At 34.7% G+C, this 19,875-nt stretch overlaps 1 protein-coding gene across 1 annotated transcript in view; it reads right to left on the bottom strand.

The window, feature by feature from the left end:
- The window catches only part of TNFRSF19 (TNF receptor superfamily member 19), a gene marked incomplete at its 3' end in the record, with an annotated part of 44,687 nt that overhangs the window by 14,359 nt on the left and 10,453 nt on the right, over positions 1-19,875 (bottom strand). The window contains exons 3-4 of the mRNA XM_080613640.1: positions 17,131-17,309; positions 14,544-14,629 (exon numbers count right to left, since the gene is read on the bottom strand). Of these exons, the coding sequence (XP_080469766.1) occupies positions 14,544-14,629; positions 17,131-17,309 (265 nt within the window). The remainder of the gene's footprint in view (positions 1-14,543; positions 14,630-17,130; positions 17,310-19,875) is intronic.

Genomic DNA, 19,875 nt, shown 5'->3' on the forward strand with positions numbered 1-19,875 from the left:
TGCTGCATACAAGATCTTTGATTTGTTATATTACTTAATCTGAAACATAAAGTCTCCCCTCTTGTCACCAGGAATTAGTCATAGAAAATGACTATTAGTCATTTTCTCATATTATTCATATCATATATCATATTCATATCATCATATTATCATTAGTCACTTTGAAAGGTTATCATTGAGAAGTCAAGCTCTATTGGTGAGATTCATCTGACGAAAGCAAACATCTGCTTCTAAGGGAGTCACCTGAACTTTCTCTACCACAGTTGAGAGGAGAAAGGATCTTTTAGGGTGCAATTAATCCGATTTGTTGTAAACACCTCCCTTGATCATTCCACTCCACTAAATACAGAATGAGCCCTAAAGTCACCAGCTTATAGATGTAGCCATTATAGAGAGCCACAATCAAGAAGGAGGAATCCTAGTCTGGGTTTATCAAATAAGGACATAGGGGTTTAGACACTTTTGACAATTTGGACTTTCTCTGTTTCAGTTCATTAAGTGTGTAACAGACACAATAAATTTTACATCACTTCTGCTGTAAAGATAAAAGTCACTAAAAACTGCAAAATTTGTAACAGCTGCTTCAGAGTGGCAGAACCACTGAAAAACTCAGTGGTAAGTAGTAACTCACATTCTGCAGGGAATATAAAATAGCATTTAGCAAATAATGCTAGACATAGAATTATAGGTTTTGCCTATCCCAACCTGTAAATGAAAAAAGGCCCAGTGGGAAATAACATATGCAACAATGTAAATAAAACGTACATCAGAGTGACTACATGTGAAAGAATCTAATTATGGCTTCAGACCTCAGTTCTGGCACATTTGAACTATGGCAAGTTTTCTTAGAATGGGGGCTTCCACCTGTAAGAAATATTTCATCAAATAATCAGAAAAGGTTTTTTTAATTTATTTGGTTTTATTTATTTAATAGGAGTGTAAAAAAAAATAAAATCTACACTCTGATTTTCCTCCTTAAAGTTAATAAATAAATAAAAAGAAAAAAAAAAAAGACAGAGGAAGATCAGGCTTTAGGAAGACAGACAGGCATTCAATGTTGAATTTACAGTTTTCATCTAACCTGATACCGGTATGTAGATGAAACTAACTTCAGAAGTCTGAAGGTCTAATGACGAAGTCGGAGCTACTCACCTTAGGCTCTCTTTCTAAAACAGAACTAGAAATAGAAAGCTCCAGAGAAGTGATTAAACCAAAAAAGCTTGAAAGACTGCTTAGTGTTAGTCATTTGAAGCTTACCTTATCTGGCTTGCCTAAATTCTTGAGGTTCCTAATTCCCTCCACTGATTATCAGTGGGTGTTTGGGCTGACAACTTCAGTGTTAAGCATTAACTTTTATATGCCTAAATTAGGGTGCATTAATTCCATCCTAGATTTCTACATGCAGATACAGTAACTGTGAATTATGTTCAGTAGTACGCACATACAATTATACCACTGCACATAAATGAAACTTTATTAAAACTGGTGGATACAACCCTTTATTTAAGAAAGCTGCTACAAAGGATAATCTTTTCAAGAAGCAGTCCCAGTCTCAAAGGCGCATGTCACTGCCCAAAATAACACGTGAGATTCCTCTCTGATCTTTCTTGAAGAGGAGGTCAGCAGCGCACTGCTTTAGCACTAGTGAACCAGTCAGAGTTAGAATGCTGAAGCCTGACACCTAAACAATTAAAGGTGAACAAAGTAAAAGACAACAACTGTAAGGATACAAGTGATCAGTAGGAACATTATGTCATTTTTCTATTAGGTTGTTTCCAGCTCATGAGGTGTTAGTTTATAATGAATCTTTACTGCTAAGGCCCTTAGTGCACAACTCCTGTTTCTAAGTTCTATTGCATCTTATCACATTTCTGATACATTCTGATCCTCCAGGTAATTCCAGTTTTCTGGAGAGATATTTCAGTTTTCTTTTGCTTGACAATGATTTTCTTAATATAGATTTGGCAATATGGAAATTTTCAACCCTAGATGGACTCCCTGTGTTCTACTATATTTCTTTAAAACAAGAAATTTAACAGAAACACAACTGAAGTGTTTTGGATTTGTTTAGCAGTATTTTATACTCATATGGCAGTCACAACTTGTACTCTCTATACCCAAAAGCCATAGCAGCCAGCATGTATTTAAACCAAAGGCACCAAAACTCAGTGCTGTTGATGCGGTGCTAATGCAACCATTCCCAGAATTAGCTGGGTGATTATGAGAGATAAATTTAAGTAGTATTTTCAGTCTATATGTTCATATATTTAAATAGTGTAATGCTTTTGTAATTAGAAAATGTCTAAATCTAAGAAAAAATACTCAAAAGCTGTACGTATTATTTTTTTCAGATTACTCCTAAACAGAGTAAAGTAAAAATTAAATGAAGAAAAAAGATGTTTTGCAGCTTTACTGCAAAGTATGCAATATTGGAATAATTTTGATCAACCTAATGGCTGAGTAAAATAAGAACCTTACAAACCCACTCCATACAACAAACAGATAATTGCTTATAGCCACTGCAAGACTGGGCTAAAGGACTAGCCACATTAGTAAGTACACATAAGAAAAAAACCATAGGAAGTAGTACTTATTCAGTACAGGTCAATGATTAGCCCCTTCTCTGTAACTCAGGAATTTTGAGTTCACTTTAATCTAGTGTAATTGAGCTAACCAGCTCTTACATTAAAAAGTAATGATTAAGTTAAATTTCTTGCAGACATTCTGTACCTAAAACAAACATGCATTACGCCTCTGGCAAAGAAGGATACTAATTATAGGATTGACTCATAAGATGAAAGGTTGTACAAGTTACTACTAGAAACAAAAGTATTGTAAACTGGTTTGAAAAACCATATTGAAATTCCCATATGCTGCATTTAAGATGAGAATTTCATTTTCTAACTGTACTTAACAGCATGAACAAACAAAACTAAAATGTGCTTCCAAACTGCCTGCTCACATTTTAGATGAATAAACCAAAAGTGAACACTGCAATTGCAAACTTCATCATTCTATACACTAAGGAATTTTTTAAGCTAATAGACATGAGATCTCTACAGTGAATGTTTACTACACAAAACCATGCAAAAGTAAGTACTTCGGTCACACTCAGGTTTCTTTTGTTATATAAAACGTGCTCTAAAAACGGATATTTAAGGATTTATTACATTGTCAGGCAATGAACCCCTAATTTCACTCTTGCAACAATTCATTCCCTGATTTAAGAGGAATCATAAAAGAAACACATCACTAAGGCTCCAGACATCTGTGGAGAAGGATATGCAAGTTCAAAAGTAGTTTTGTATTTCAAACCGAAGCTTTCATTGGGATTAGCAAATAGGGTTGCCAGAAGTGAGTTAGAACAATCTGCCCTATATGTTACTGTGTACTGATTCAATATAACCTACCTTCTAAATGCCAGATGGGCACCACTTATGTAAACTCCTATTAACAGTTGCATGAACTTGTGATGTGAATTCATGAAATAAATGACTTTTTCTTTTTCTAAAACCACAAATTGAATTTCCATTTTAATCTCAAGCTGTGTATTTTCCATCACATGGTAGCAAGCAACAAATCATCTATTTTCAAAAAGATTTACATTGGAATACTGTTTTCTTTCCAAAATACATTAGTACATACTTTTGTGGATAAAGACAGATTACAAATAATTAATGTGATTCTCATGCTGAAACTAGAAAGGCCAAAGACTTTCAGTGCAATTCAGCTTGGTCAAATATCACCTCAACCTCAAGCCACCTACTAAAATCTTTACTGGATTATGATCATACGTATTTTATATATTAATATTTCAGATATTATAATCAAAGTCTTGAAAAAAAACACCACCATTCTTACTTTGTGTGATGGAAGCCATTTAAATTACATCTGCTCACTCTGAAAAATAATTTAATATTTCCATTGCTAACAGCTGTCTAAGTAGTGACTAAGTAGCTAATACTAATTTTCTAGATGTTATATTAGATGATTTTTATTTAAAATTGAAAGCTTCTTGTATTCAAATTTTCCTTCCCCCCCCAAAAAAAAAAATAAACAAGGACTTTCAAGAGGTCCAGATATTACCATTTGTTTTACATTATTTTCTTTTCTGTAGATTTTCTGCTGTTGACACGTGTGTAGACACTTATGCTACAACCTTTTCAGGAAGTAGACTAATGTAGTTCCTTGTTCACTACTAGATCACTTGTTTTTGCAATATCAGCAAACTCCTTGTCTGAGGTCTCTGTTACCCTGTCAGCATAGATTGAAATTAGTCATCAGGATCAAAAGGATTTTTTTAAAAGGGATAATAAGTGACATCAGCATTGCATATACTGTGCTCTCTTAGGAAAGCAAACTGAAGACAAAACAATTCTAATCTTGTCATGTATCTTAAGAGGCTTGCAATAACACCTGCATTTACAATTCTGAAATTATTTTTAGCAGACACAAATGACAACTGTCATACCTATGGGCCACTGGCAACATTTAGCAAGCTTCAAATATGCAATACTTAGTTAAAAACAATTGAAGTCAAATTCTCTGTTCTCAGAAACCTGACCTTCAGCTGCCAGGAAGGAAAAAGGAGTTTCTCCCCCAGAGAATGCTAAAATGTCATGAAGGAAAATTCTTCCACAGATCCAGAGACTAGTATGATGCAGGCGTTAAAGAAATAAGCCACATGCTCAATTATAACCACCAAACCCTCTGATATGTATTCTATCAACAAGCCCAATTCAGCTCAATGCAGATAAATCTATCACTTAAGTGATAGTGATGTGGAATTACAGGAAATGTTTGACTTTCAGCAAGAAAGCACTTCCTATTGATAGCTTCTTACAATCTCAGGAATGTCTGTGAGGGTCAGCCAACAGAAAGGTGGGACACAAACCCACCAATTCTGGAAAAGGAAACCTTATGGCAACATCCCATCTGTGTTACATCACAAGCTTGCACAAAGTAACAGCAGGAAAGAACTAGAGAGGATTATTCTGGTTTGGTATTTTTGCTGTGTTGGCACCTTCATTCGTCAGCTAGCAACTGAAGTAGTAATCTTCATGAGTCAGAATACATCAGAGAGACCATAAACTATGAATCCTTAAAAAGTACAAATGCCTTAATTGGCATGTTAAGATAAAATGGGTATTCTACCTCCTTATTTATCACTTAGCACCACCAGCATTTTGCATAAAATGTAAATAAAGGAAAGAGTATTATTTTCAGACCCACATAAAACCCCTAACCTTTACTTTTGCCAGGACAAAGTGAGGTTACAATATGGATGTCTTTTGCTATCAGTGTATCAGTTTGGGCTTCCTTCTTCCATTAGGCATCACCTCAATCAGATTTCACATGCAAAGAACTCTTCACTATGGAACTTTCCATTTATATTTTGATTCAGAAGAAAGTTTCACAATCCATCTCACACAGCCTTAATTATGACAACGTGTAAAATCAACCTAAGAAACCACATTTTGCCAAAAGAAAAACTGCATACTATAATTACCATATGTAATAAAGGGAAAGATTTAACAATTTCCTTGAAAAATGACACATAGAAAGAGGGGATTCAAAACACATCCTTCTGTAGAGCTTCCAGAAAGAAATATTACCAAGAAATATGTATTAAATCCAAATTTTGTTCGGCTTTGCACTGTTACTACAAAGTCTGTGTTAATGAACCATACATTGGATCTTGCATATGCCACAGAAATATTTATTAGTATCTCAGGGACATTTTGTGTTTTCACAGCTACTCAGAAAATCTTTTCATTTAAGAAGTACAAACACAATTACAATCAAGGAAACTAAAAAAGACAATATTTCTTCTGAATGAAAAGATAAAACTCCCACACCAGTTAATACAGCAGAAAAGCTTTTTTAATGATTCATTCGTGCAGGTTCATTCCCTGATTTAGAGGATTACTCATTGTGGTGCATGAAGGAGTGCATTAAGCTTTTTCAGTTCAGGAAATATTATTTTAGAATGTATTCCTTATGCTGTATTTGAATTTACAGCTACCAAGTTTCATCCTCTTGCTTATAAACCAGTTTCTGGAAAACTGTGGTTGCTTTCCTTCCTGTTGATCATACTTTTTATTGGAGGAGGATGGGGAGATGGTAGAAAGAAAAAAAACCAAACAAAACAAAACACAGAGGTAAACTTTTTGTCTATTTATGTTTTTCTTCCTTTTTTGGTATGCACTGATTTTTGCTAAACTTTGCAGAGCCTTCACAGAGCCATATTTATCTTTTTAAATTTCAATTGGATGCTATCAGCAGACCTCCTCTAGGATTTGCTGGTCAGCTTCAATGCATCTAATAATGTGAAGGCTGTGAGAAGCAAAACAGAGGTCTGCCCATTACTTGAGATTAAGGAGCAAAATAACTGAAATAGAAAGTCTGACCCAGTCACCTGTACTTCACACAAACACAAAGCAGGAAGTAAGGAGGAAAGTTTGGTTGATTAATCACATAACAATTCAAACGGAAATTTGCTAATTGCTTAAGCTTTACTTCAAAAATACAACTCAAATTCATAGAATGGTTTGGGTTGGAAGAGACCTTAAACTCTTAATTATTTGAAAAAAAAATTCTACTAAATTAGAGAATAGTCTATTGTTATATTTTCATCAGCGTATTGAAACAACATAGACAGCAGATATGCTTTTTCCCTCTTTTTCAAAAGCTCCAAGTATTAAAATTGGAATTTATTATTTAAACATCACCATGGTTGCAGTCAGAATGGGAGAATTGTGAACAATGTAATTATCTTGAGATACCTAGAACAATTAAGCTATATTCAGACTTCTTAACCTGATAAGGCATGAAACTACGATTACAACTAGGTACAGACCCTGCAGTGCTAAGCTTTGTACCATGTGGGCTGCATATACAGCGCTGGAAACCTACCTGTGATGGGAACATACTTGTGATGTAAGAATCAAAGAGTAAAGACAAGAAGCCAACACGCTGTTAGCTGTTAGTCAACATGACAAGGAAAAAGAAGTTATCAAGAAAAATTTGTGCACTTCAGTGTCCAAAGAACTTCATAGGTGACTCCTTAAATTCCAATTCCATTACCTCTTGTATTGACTGTGATAATGAGGACTGTAATCTCCAATTAGGAACCTATTGAGAGCATCCTGCCCAGTCCATGCATATGCATTTGCTTCCAGGGGCAGTCAGGGGAAAATCATTTTGGCCTAATCTAAAACTGCAATGTGTCCAAGCCACCTGGGCCCACAATCAGTGGAATAGCCCAGGACACCACAGTCTGAATGGTTGTAGGTTCCTTGGGCTTTTAAGTGTTTACAGTTAGGTAGTTGTCAAGCAAGACAATTGGTGATGCAGTACTGGAGCCAGGATTCTGGGCCTATTTGGATATTTAAGGCCTAAGTACTTCTAAATACTTGACAAGGCTAACACTACCTATACTAAGCATACTTCTAAATCATTCATTACTAGCCAAGTTCTTTCAGCTCGTAGCTTGAACTGAATTACTAGAAACTCACTTTGTGAAATGAAATTTCACTGTGTAAAGAAATCTGTTAGATTTGAGGTAGCAGGCACAAAATAAGTGACCCTATTCACTGTCACTATAAAAGCTTCAATGAAGATCAGGAAATATCAGTCATTACAATTGCTGAAGTTGTTCAGGTTGCTATCTTTTTACTATGGACTCAAATGAGAAATCTTTCATAATACAGCAGACATGCCACACTGAGTACTTCTGTTCTACAGAAGTCAATAGTAAATGAATCAATTCATTAGAACTGCTTTCACACCTATAGTTTTGCAGCACTAAGCTGTATTACACATTATTGGAAATTTTTCTGATAAAACATTTTCCTCTCCAAAAACAAAACTGCATGGAAAAAAATATTTAAAGATAGCACAAGAAAGTTGACAGAAGTCTGACAGTTTAGAATGACTGGAAGTCCCAAGTGCTTTGGCTTCCAAACCTTGGTTCCTTCGGCTTACCATATCCTTAGTAAAGTATCTTTCTGCCTACACAGAAATTCAGTTGGGTTTGTAATTAGGACCTCCTTGCAATATCATTTCAACAATTTTAAGCTAAACTTTCTAATTTTCTTCTATTGAAAATCTCTCCCCTCCCCCCCCCCCCCCTCCATCATATTTTAGTGGATTCTGTGCCTTTTTTTTTTTTTATAGGAGAAAGAGCAGCAGCAATATATATTTAGTGATAACAAGCTACATAATGAAGTACTTCTACAGATACAGGCACAGAAATGAGGCATAAACAACAGGAGCCAGTGAAAGTAAGCTGGGAATGCATATGTAAAAAAAACTCTCTGAGCTAGGCAAGCAGAAGGTTATGGAATATAATTGAACTATGCAATGAATTTAAATTTCCTCTCCATTAAGTAATGTTTCAGAACTATCATAACTAATTTTAGTGGCAACATCTCTGTTATGAAAAGAAAGAAAATCTGCTCCCTTTGCAACTTTTTGTTTTAGGAGGGGAGCCCAGCATGTGATGAAAATTCAGAATAGGAAGAAACGGAACTGTTTGACTCTAAGTTATACATTCCCACTTTCTGACCCACTTTCCCCAGTGGGTCAGAAAGTGTTTACTTTCCCCAGTGGGTCAGAAGCATCAAAATTACAAAGAACAAGAAAGTGAAAACATTTAGGTTTTCTAGGTTAACTCTATGATCTACGATGAGTGAAAGAAGTAAAATTGTAATAAACTTTATACGACATGAATAGCAATTCTCATCTCTCTGAAACACCTAGTCAAATTTGTTTCAGACTTCCTGAAGATAAGTTACTTTACTATCAGGTCACATATGGAAAATATCAGACTAACTTACTACATTTCAGTTATAAGATAATGGAAAACTAATGTCTCTATAATAAAGCAGTACTGATATTTATAAGCTATCAATGCTATTAGCTGTACTTAAATTAGTTGTCACTCCTCATGACTGTGAAATGAAAGGTTTATACAGTATTCCAGATGCTTTCTATCAGTGTCCAGCATGGCAAAGAGGATTATGAGAGATGTTATGCCCAAATCAGGCAAAATACTGAAAGAAGATGGACATACATGTTGGAAGAGAACCAAATAATTAAAAATGTTTTCACATGCTATATACTTTCAGTGGCCAGTTGCTACATATGCAGCCTACTTTCAAACACCGGTTTGCTTTAGTAATACAAAGTTTACTGTATAAAGCAACCGAATAAAAATTACAGAAACACTCAATAGCTGGAAAAACAGTAACTGGAGTCAGACAGCTTTCAAATCACAAAATTCTGTAAACAGAAGAAAGAAAGTGATACAAGTAAATAAAAATTCCACTATATAAACAGAGGAACTAATATGGAATTGAATGTCATCCAAAAATTACTCTCAAGTTTAAAAGGCTATATTTATGTTTAATGAAATAATGTATAAAACTCCAGCAAAGCTGAGACAGTGGGAGACTTTTTCTTTTACTACTAGCAAAAGTATTTTACAGAATACATATGTAGCCAACAAGCCCCAGACCCCCTTTACTTTCAATCATGTATTTTGTTACCCTACAATGTTCTTCTGTAGACTGTAATTTGTAGATTTTTATCTTTTGTTCTGAAGTACAGTCCTTGCATACCCCAAATACCCATTACACTCACATGAAAGTTTACAAAAAATCACACATCCTAATCTTGTAAATGTAAATAGGTACATTTATACCAAATCTCACTGTTCCTCTACTAGCTACTTTTAACACCAGGAAGAAGGAAATATCACCAGATTTCATCCCTTAAATAGCATAACATTAGGGAAATGACATACCTTGTAGATTTAAAGCCTGAGACACTCAACTGCAGTTTAGAACAATTACATTTGATACTCAGAAAAACAATTCTCTAAACATACAGAAGCAAACTAGTAATAATAATAATAAAAAGTAATCTACAGAAGAAAACTGTCTGGGGAGCTTTGCAACAATCTCATTGGAGGTAGTCAAAGTTCTGTAGAAAGAAATTCCTTAAAGCAGGTAAGATACGGATACCTCTCATGAAAATGTAATGTTTCCACTATGATCTGTTACACGTATTTTCTCTCAACAAGCTGAAGTCTTTACTCTTACTTCTCATCTCTGTAAAAGTTCTTTATTTTCTAGTTTCAGATATTTGAAACCACTACCACTGAAATCAGTATCTCAAAACACGGTTCATGGCAAAAAAAGTAGCAATTTTAGACTCAAGTGCAAGTTTATTTCAAAGACATATGATGTTAAAATGAAACCATAGATATTTCCACTGCTGTGACTTATTCCACAAACATTTCTGCTTCAGTGAAGCAAAAAATCTGTTTATTTCCTGGAACATGTAAAGGCTTGTTTCCCAAGCTCCACGCAGAATGGTATCCTGCCCCTATCCTGTCTTCACTCAGCTTCCCATGCTTCTTTCTTTATGTCATGAAGACAAGCTGGAGAAGGAAGAATGAGTTTGTCTGGATGTACTGTCCAAAATATTATTATTTTAGAGTGCAGATAATGAAAAAAAAAGGTAAAAAAGTAAAAAAAAAAAAAAAAAAAGGCAAAGTTGTTCTTTTGGAGGTAATTTGGCTGTAAAATGCTCCTGGCACATGGGCATTCCTTTCCTCTCTTCCTTGACTTCTACAATTTAACTGTTTGTACAGCCAAATTCTAGACTGAATTTGCACATAACAGGGGAACACCATGGACTGTAGATTGGTCCAGACTGGACCAGTAATGCTAGACGGATAGGAACTATTTTTTTAATGCAGCTTGAAAAAGTTCAATGTCACAAGTTCTGCTTAGTAAAAGCCTGTTCAGAGGCTAAAGGATTCTGATGATTCTGATACTGTTCTTGTATTTTGAGTTGAAAAATACAACAGGAAAAACCTGAGGGAATAGATGACATAGCCAAGCTGACAAAATAATTCTATTGCTTTAATTTTAAACTGCCATCTTCTCATGACCAAAAGAAGATAAGGACTATGGTTTCTAATTTCTGATTATTTGCTAAGACAGACTAGCTGAAAGGATAATGCTTGCTCAAAGAAAGCAATGATATCTTTGGAGCATCTTCTGCTTCTTACCCTAGCCTTTCCCACATCTATTCTTCACTTGTGCCATCACAAGTCTTTTGGGGTTAACAAACTCATTAGGTCTAAAAATGACCTTAGAAGGAAAAGTTATTTTAATTCTTTTTACATCATGTATAGATTCACAATCTATTTTACTGAGGAGTTTCATTAGCAATTTAAACATAACCATTAGGGCAGCTCAACAGTGGCCTGAGCAGACAAGTGGGTGAGCTTTACAAGCCTAAATTTGTGCTGAGAAAACAGAATCATTGAACTGTACCTACGTCACTGTTCCTTTGCTGAACAGATACCAGTTTAGGACAGTCTATTCAGAAATCACACCTTTGATTGATAGAGTTTTCACTCTAGTTCCTAATTCAAAGGTCTCCTTTTCTATAATTCAGTTTAGGGAAAAAAAAAAATAAAAAAAAGTCTTCAGGTGAGAAAAAATATCTTCAGTTTACAAAGCGAACATAAATAGTAACTTTAAAACTATGCTTTCATTTCTGATCTGATATTTAGACGCTGATGCTATATATAGGATTAGTATTGACAGTTTATTTACTTGAACTAAGCAAATTAAAAGATAACTATATCATTGTGTATTTAATTTTCTGACATCCTAAAAACACACATAAGTCATTGTGTCCCCTTTAAAGTTTACACAAAGGTGATAGCAATTCTCCTTGCCTCTAATACTCTCTTTACTTGTTCATTATAGAATCCTTTCAACTTTGCCTCTAGCAATTCACAAACTCATTTTTTCATGAGTAAATATTTAAACCAGATCTGTTTTAAAATGTCTACAGAAAAGAAGAAGATAAAAGCAAGTATTTAGATTTATAGCTAACTGGGTAATAATCAACTGCTACTAGTGCTGAAAGAACTTGATCCATGTCTCAGCTTTTACATGAACCTTGAGTCCAGGTAGGGGGCTGTGAGCCTTTGTGCCTTTATAGTAATGCTCTTAAGCAAACAAAAGATTGCCACACACCTCACAGGACAATTAATTCATTGAAACAGTACATTTAAACTTTTCCTTTTCATCTATAATGTAAGAGCTGCACTAATATTTGACTTTCTGTTTCACAGTGAAAAGAAAGAAGGATAAGAAAGGCAGAGAATTAAAACAGTCGTCTGATCACTGAGAATTTGCCCCATGCACCTAACGATCTGTCTCCATTTAACTTCAAGTCTTAAACATTTTAACAATCAAAATATATTGATCACTGAAATAAACAGCAAACATTTTCAGCATAAGGTGCAAAAAGCTTGCTTTCACACATCATTTATAATTCCTTATAGAATCATGTTTTGACTTCATCTTAAAACTGCAGTATTTCCTCTGGTTTGATTTGAAACCTCAAACAGAACCAATACATAAATTCCAAACACAAGCCTTCTAAAAACTACAGGGACATATGGTAATTGCACCTCATGGGAGTATTTCCATTATTTAAGATTGTAACAGTTGGTGCCACACAAAATAGTCTTCTCCATGGGGTTGTCTGTTGCCCACTTAAAATTAGTGGCAGCTTCTGAAGGGTTCAAGTTAGGATTCAAGCTTAGGCTCAATTACAAAAGCCAAATTATTATGAACTAAGCAATTCTGAGATATTTCAGAAGATTTATAAACAATTTTTTCTCCATCTTTAAAACAAACAAACAAACAAAACCCCCCAAAACCCCCCAAATTGGCAATTTTTGAAAAGATGGAAACAAACAAAGCAAAAAACTAAGGGAGGTAATTTCTTCCTCCCTGTCTTCAGTTGTGCCAGAAAGACAAATTAATGTTTGAATACCATGTTTTCTTAGAAGGAAACAAACAAAAGGAAAAACTGCATAAAATGAATTTATGAGATCAGAATAACACTCTTACACTTCCCATCTCACTAACTTTATTGTAAATAAAAAGAGAGTAAAAACAAATGAAGGGGATAACAATTTGATCAATTACAGAGACTAAAAAAAAGTGTGTATTAAATTGTTTGTCTGGGTTCAAATTCTGTCTAGAAATACCTTCTGCAACTTATTGAATTTGAAGTGATTTGCTCAAGTATGTCAAAATCAGCTGTTCATTCTTGGCATCAGATGCCACAGTATCTGCTATGAAGAACATAATATCTTGAAAATGTTTAGAGAAAGTATGTTTCCTCAGTACAAAAATAGTTGAAAAATTTTTAATTGACTTTCTAGGTTTATGTTATACATGGGCAGATGTTACGGCTGCAAGCATTTTAAGTTATTCTTTTTACAGTAATCTATGCTGCAATCTTTAATAAAAATTAAATTATTCAGATTCAGATATATATAATGAAATCTTTTCCAACCATAAGAGAAATGGACAGGAAGCCACATTTATAAAAACTTTTGACGATTAAAGACACTGTCTGAAAATCCGTGTTTATAAGTTTATTCACCAAAAGACACTAAAACTAGAATGGAAGAAAAAAAAGGAAGTTTGAAAAATTACTATCTAAGCAATATATGAAATGCTGAAAAATTCTTAATACAATATATAGACTGATTTAGAAGTATGATTCTAAATCTCAATAGCGTATACTTGGTCATACTTTACTTCAGCATAGTTCAAAAAAGAAAATTTGTTTATAAGAAACTGTATCTTTAAAAAAGTAGCATGAAGTATTTCAGGAACTTGACAATTCATTCTTTCTATAAAAGAATTGTTTCTTTTTGGAATAGGGGAAAAAACCCCTCCCAAAACATAACTTCCCAGTTACAGAAACAAACAAGTAAACCCAAGGTTTTCCACAAGAGAATGTTGTATCAGTTTTATTTTTTATATTCTAAACTAGAGAGCAATATATGCAACAAGAATAATTCACTCCTTTTATTGATTAAAATCTTGATGGGATGTAGATGGTCAACAGTCTTGGAAGGAGTAGTAAAAGGCTTATGCTGCAGAATGAAGAGATTCTAATCCTCTCATTGGCCAAAATCAGAGACACTGATTACTGATTTCCTTCTTAATGTATATAGCACTATAAAGATATTTATCTACACTGTTCTCTCTCGCTGTAACCTTGGTACTAAAGTTATTTCTAAAGGTATCAACAGATCACCTGTTTTGGGTTTCAGGAAAGAATTCTTACTCACTGAGGCCTATCTGATAATAGGCACAGGGTTTAGGAAGACTGCCTCTCTTTTGGCATTAAAACAAACCAGAAACTAAAATTAATATGACAACATCAGAAGTGGAGTCAAGACTCCCTAAACATATGGTATGACAGGAATGTCTATCCTCAAGTGAGTGGTTATATGATGGAACTTTGCCATGATAGTGCTGCACTTGCTGAAATGTGTTAACAAAATTATTTCCTTACAAAATAATAAGCCTCTAAAAGAATTCTTCGTAGCTATGGCTGTCATTTTTTGCCAAGCTTTTGAGTTAAACCAGAAAACATTCGAAAGCATAAAAGTCCCATTCCAACAGCAGGAAAACAGCACTTACAGTGAGGCTCATAGGGAGGAGGAGGATCACCACAAGGAACACACTCCATATCTTGAAAGCCTCCAAGCTTAGTCTTCCTATAAAATCTAGAAGATAAATGAATGAGAAAAAAAGCTAATCAAAACCAGTTATTTTTCTTCACAAAATTAATCAGGTGTTTTAACAAGATCGTCCGTAACTGCAAACTTTTGTCAATGTGTGTCCCAGAGCAAAAGATCAGGAAATAGAAGAAAATAAAAGTAAACAAAACTACAGTAGATATTAATAATACAGCAGTAGATCTAAAGACAATTGAGGAAAAATTGTAAATCTATTAAATTAGATTCACATAAGAAATAAACAGTTCTGGAGACTTCAGACTGAAATCAATATTCCATTTTCTGCATACTTCACAACAGACAAGACAAGTATAATGCAGGCTTATTTACACTTTAAAAAATAAAAGTGAACTGATTAATCTATATAACGCTCCTAAGAGAAACAAGATTTTGTAAGGTAATCATCACCACTAACAGTATATTATGGATCAGATGCCAGTGCTTTCCAGCTAAAATCTCCAAGATACTTCTTTCCTTCTCTGAGTTAGAGAAAAATTCATAAATTGCTTCACTTATGTACTTGCACAGAAAGGCATCACCTCCCCAATAAAGTTTAATATGCTGTGTGACAAAATCTTCAGAAAATAAGATTATTCTGTTTGTTTTGTAGAACAGTAAATATGGCTTTTCAGAACTATGTTTCAATAAACCAGTAATCCCTCTTCGACCCTTCCTGCTCCTCTAGGAAGATCTTCACCACCAACCAAAATCACAATGTGCATGGACTATGAATGCAAATTAACAAAGTGACCACATGGGTCCCAATCTACATTATCCAATTCTCCACTTTGTTTCTATGTTCTCACTGAAATGCAGACTTCAAAAATCCTAGATAGCAGCATTTCAAGGTAAGAAAAAATTGATATTGTGAACAGAAGTATCAGTCAGATGGTTCAGGTAGCAATGGGAGGCTACAAGCAGTAACAGGTGAACAATAAAATGAAACTGTAAAGCAAACAAACTAGCCAGCTACTCATTTCTAAAGAAATTAACACAAAAACATAACCAAAAAGGAAAAAAAGGCTGTCATACCCAAGGAGACATTTTATTGTAAAGACCCTGCAAGAACTTTATGTTTGAGTTTATGCTTGAAGAGCTTATTGACTACAGTGATGCTTAGGCAGCATTTAAACTGATGGACAGGTGTGAGTAGTGGTATGTTCTCCAGTTCTGTTCCCCAGAACATCCAGACCAGGTAACATGACTCCTAGCCATGACTCCCTCCCTCCTCATGTTTCCAACTTTGCTGCCAGTAAAAGCAGGTTGTGGAACTGGCTCTCATTTTAACACATACTCAACACACATATCTAGAATACGTTCTAGACCAGAATAGTGAGAAAAATTCTCAGGTGCCTCCTAAATGCATGTTTTATTCTAGCTTTTTTTTTTTTCATTCCTTTCTTGTCTTTCCAAAATTTAGCCTATATTATTTACACCGCAAGAAAAATCTCCCTGCTGACAGCCAAATAAACCCTACAACACATACCTATTAATATGCAATAACAGCATAAATCAATCCACCGTGTGGCTTCAGGTAGTATCAAAAGTGGTTGTGAATAATGTCTAACACCTGGGGTTGCACCTTCTTATACCATAACTTAGAGCAACATGTCACCAAAGCTTTACTAAGTGTTTTTAAATGAAAAGACCTTACTTCTGGCTTGAGGGGAATAACCATAGGAGTGTCAACAGTGCTCAGGCATTTGATAGCTGGTATTAAAAAAAAAGTATCTAAAAATAAACACAATCAAATAGCTGAGATTTATATAGGAAACAAATGTATGAACTTCAAAGCATCTCTGAAATATATATCCTGAGATACAAAGGCTGTCACAGTTCCAAATCAGTTCTCATTACCTACTCCTACAAATTAAACCAATCCATAGTTCAAAACTATCCGAAACGCTTTTAACAAATTCATGGCAGGTATTTATAGCAGTGGAGCTGATCTGAATTCTTTCAGGTGCATTTATGATTCTGAGGCAGGATCATGCTCTACGAATTTACCAACATGCTGAAGGAAATTCAGCAGCATAAACCACAGCCACTGCTTTTGACCTAAAAAAATATATAGGCATGAGAATTATTAGGCATTTTCCTAAGGAGGGGTAAAAAAGGCAAGCAAATAATGTGAACAGTCTTCAAGAAGATAACTGCATGTTTCCAAACAGTTCTTTATAACAATGAAGTATGTCACCAGCAACACTCAATATTTTCAAGTATTTTGCTCATGCACTGTATAGACAGTACTCTTATAGATCAAGTAGGTAATTATCAAACCATTTTTAAAGATGAGATAATTAAAACTGCAATTCTGAAATTATGTGCTTAGATCGTACAGTAAATTGTTGGCAAGGCCAAGATTAGAACCTAGGACCTTCATAAATACATGAAAGATACAGACATTTATCTTGAAAACATGAACAAGTAAATGTTAATGCAAATTAGTTTTGAATTTATTCGAGTCTCATCTTCAGAAACAGACTTACCCTGGTAAACAGTCTCCACATAGTGCATTGCTGGTGGCAGAACAGTTGGACTTCTGAAACCGGTTAACTAATGCACAATCCAGACAAGGCTTGCACTTCTGAAAGCCCCAGTCTTCCTTGAATCTGTTTGGCCTGCATGTCATGCACTGTGCATCCTCCCCATATCCAAAGCCGCATTCCTGTAGGGATTAACAAGCAGTAGCAAGCTATTCAGTCACTGAAAGCGTGAACAACAAGAGAATGCTGGAATAAAATGAAGACCTAGTGTAATTATTACTGAGAGTAGGTCTTTCTAGAGACAAAAGCCATCCTTTCAGCAAGTTCAAATGTGTCTTCCACTGCTAATAATCTCCCTTACTTCTATAAGTAATACTTAGTCATCCACTTTATTCATGAAACCACTGTGTATTTGAATGATAAAGGGCTTCAAGGACTCCCACAGTTTCATTATAACTAGCTTATGGTAGAATTATTGAGCTGTCTGTTTTTTAATTAGGTCAGTCATGTGAAAGTGCAGAAACTGGGACAAGTGAAGTATAAAGGCACTTACTCAGTTACAAAAACAGCAAAGGAGCACTTTGATATTAAGGTTCATAGCTAAGGTGAACAAAGTTAATTGCTGAAGAGAGTGCACTGATCTTCAAAGGCTTAGCATTTCTGTTACCAAATAAAACAGAGCTGGTTAATGACCATAAGCGAGGCATGAAACGTTGCTTAGCCACTAAGAATTTCAGAAACTCAGTCCACTCCAGTTCTAACAGTTCTCAAACTGTTGGAAGCAAGTTTAATAGTTCTGGGAATCACAGGGAGGCATAATATTTTACTATACAAGGAATATAATTACAGTTGGTTATTAATCCCAAATTTAGCTGTTTAAAGAAATTATTTCCATTCATTTGCAAAAGGACACCTAATACAACTGACAGGCTGCAAAGAGAAAAACTTCACCCAACAATATGTAACAGTGTGGAGATTGAATTCCAGAACCTGATAATCAAGAATTTTCAATCTATTTGATTTTTATGTCACTATTTCTTAGAGTTACCAAGTTACTAAGAGTTGCTATTCACTTTTCTCATCTCAATTTCCCTTTTTTTTTTTTTGTTTTTTCAGTACTTTGGAGTTAGTTTTAATGCATTAGGGACCCATTGCAAAACAGCAAGAGGAGCACAACAAATTGCTGGAAAGGATTTTTTAAGAAGGGATTAGGTGGGAAAGGTACTGTGGGGACCTTCTTCTCCAGTATGTGGTCTCAGTGGAAGAACAGGGCATCTTCCCAGTGGGAAAACTGCAGGAAATCTTCAATTGGGCAACTTAAGAGAAAGTTTCTACCAGTTTCCTCCACATGTCCATGATTGATGTATATAAGCAACTTTTTCCCAAGTCAACCACCAAAGTCATTCGCTATCCACTAAAAAACTCTTGCAGCAAAAAAGTTTTGAACTATTAGAAATGAAATCAGGGTTCTCCAAGGTTTTGCACTGAGAAAGCATCTATGGGACAAGCTCTGCAATGGCCAATATGTATTTTATAGTGCTTCTAATTTGCAATGGTAGAGTAACAATAAACACCTTCAGATGCATTTTACTGGACATTCTAAGAAATTTTTCTTTTCTGTTAAGAATATCTTTACTGTCCTCTGAAGAACAACAAGCACTCAAGTGCTCAGAAAATGAACAATTCTAAGAAAGCAGCTACAAACAGACAATAAAAATAGTTTTCTTCCATGTCTCTAGACCTAGAAATTAAAAAAAGAGGCAGACAGACAAATCATTGGAGTTAGGAACACCCAAAAAAAGCATACATATGAAACTGTACAGTTTCATACACTGTACAGCACAGTCCTCCTGCTAGATATGGACCCTAATAAAGCTGGTAGGCAAAAGGTATAAAATATTTTCTTTTATTTTTTTTTCTAATTTACCTCCAACATAGAACATTTTCTGGCATTTTATTTCAAACCTACCAGTTAGAATCATATCAGATTTCTGTAACCCCCCCAAACAATGGGGGTTCTAGCAGTTCGATTTTATGTGACCTAAAAGTATCTCACTGTGTTTAGTTTTACACTCAATTTCATTTATGCAATTGTAAGACTGTATACAAAGCTACATGATTACCACTGGGGATTGGAATCAGACTAACTTCTACTAGGAGATTTTGCTCTTCATAAGACTATTTAGACTTTTTCATTGAATCTCATTATTCCTTAACACATTCTTTCTAAATACCTACTCTTTACTCTTTCTATTTAGATAATCTGAATAGTAGTGTTATAGGATATATTATATAACTCAGACAAATCATGTATATTTGGATCTCTTGATAAATCATTTGAAATCAGTCCTTCCCAAGTCCTAGTAAACTTTCAAATATAAAGCTTAAATTAACTTAATTATAAGTTTTCATTTCCAGACTACCTTTGAAGTTTCTGATCAAGACCAAGCAAACACCAGGAAAAAAAGTTAGAATTAAATGTCTCCAACTTGCTGGCCCCAAATACCAAAGCTTGAGTAAGTTGTTTCTAGCTGTATCAGATCTTCTTTGCTATAGCTCGATGGATGGACAAATATTAGTGGTCCTCTGTAAAGTGGAATAGTTTGCTTTAAAGCCTTAAAAATGGTGGATGCAACATAAAGAAGTCTTCTGCCCAAAGAATTTACAGTCTCCAGTCTTTTCAAATACAGCTTCTAAATCCTTGCCAGGAATTCTGCAGATATAATCCACAACAACTACAACTTTATG

The sequence above is a fragment of the Psittacula echo genome, assembly GCF_963264785.1.
Source record: "Psittacula echo genome assembly, chromosome: 3".
NCBI classification, from domain to species: domain Eukaryota; kingdom Metazoa; phylum Chordata; class Aves; order Psittaciformes; family Psittacidae; genus Psittacula; species Psittacula echo.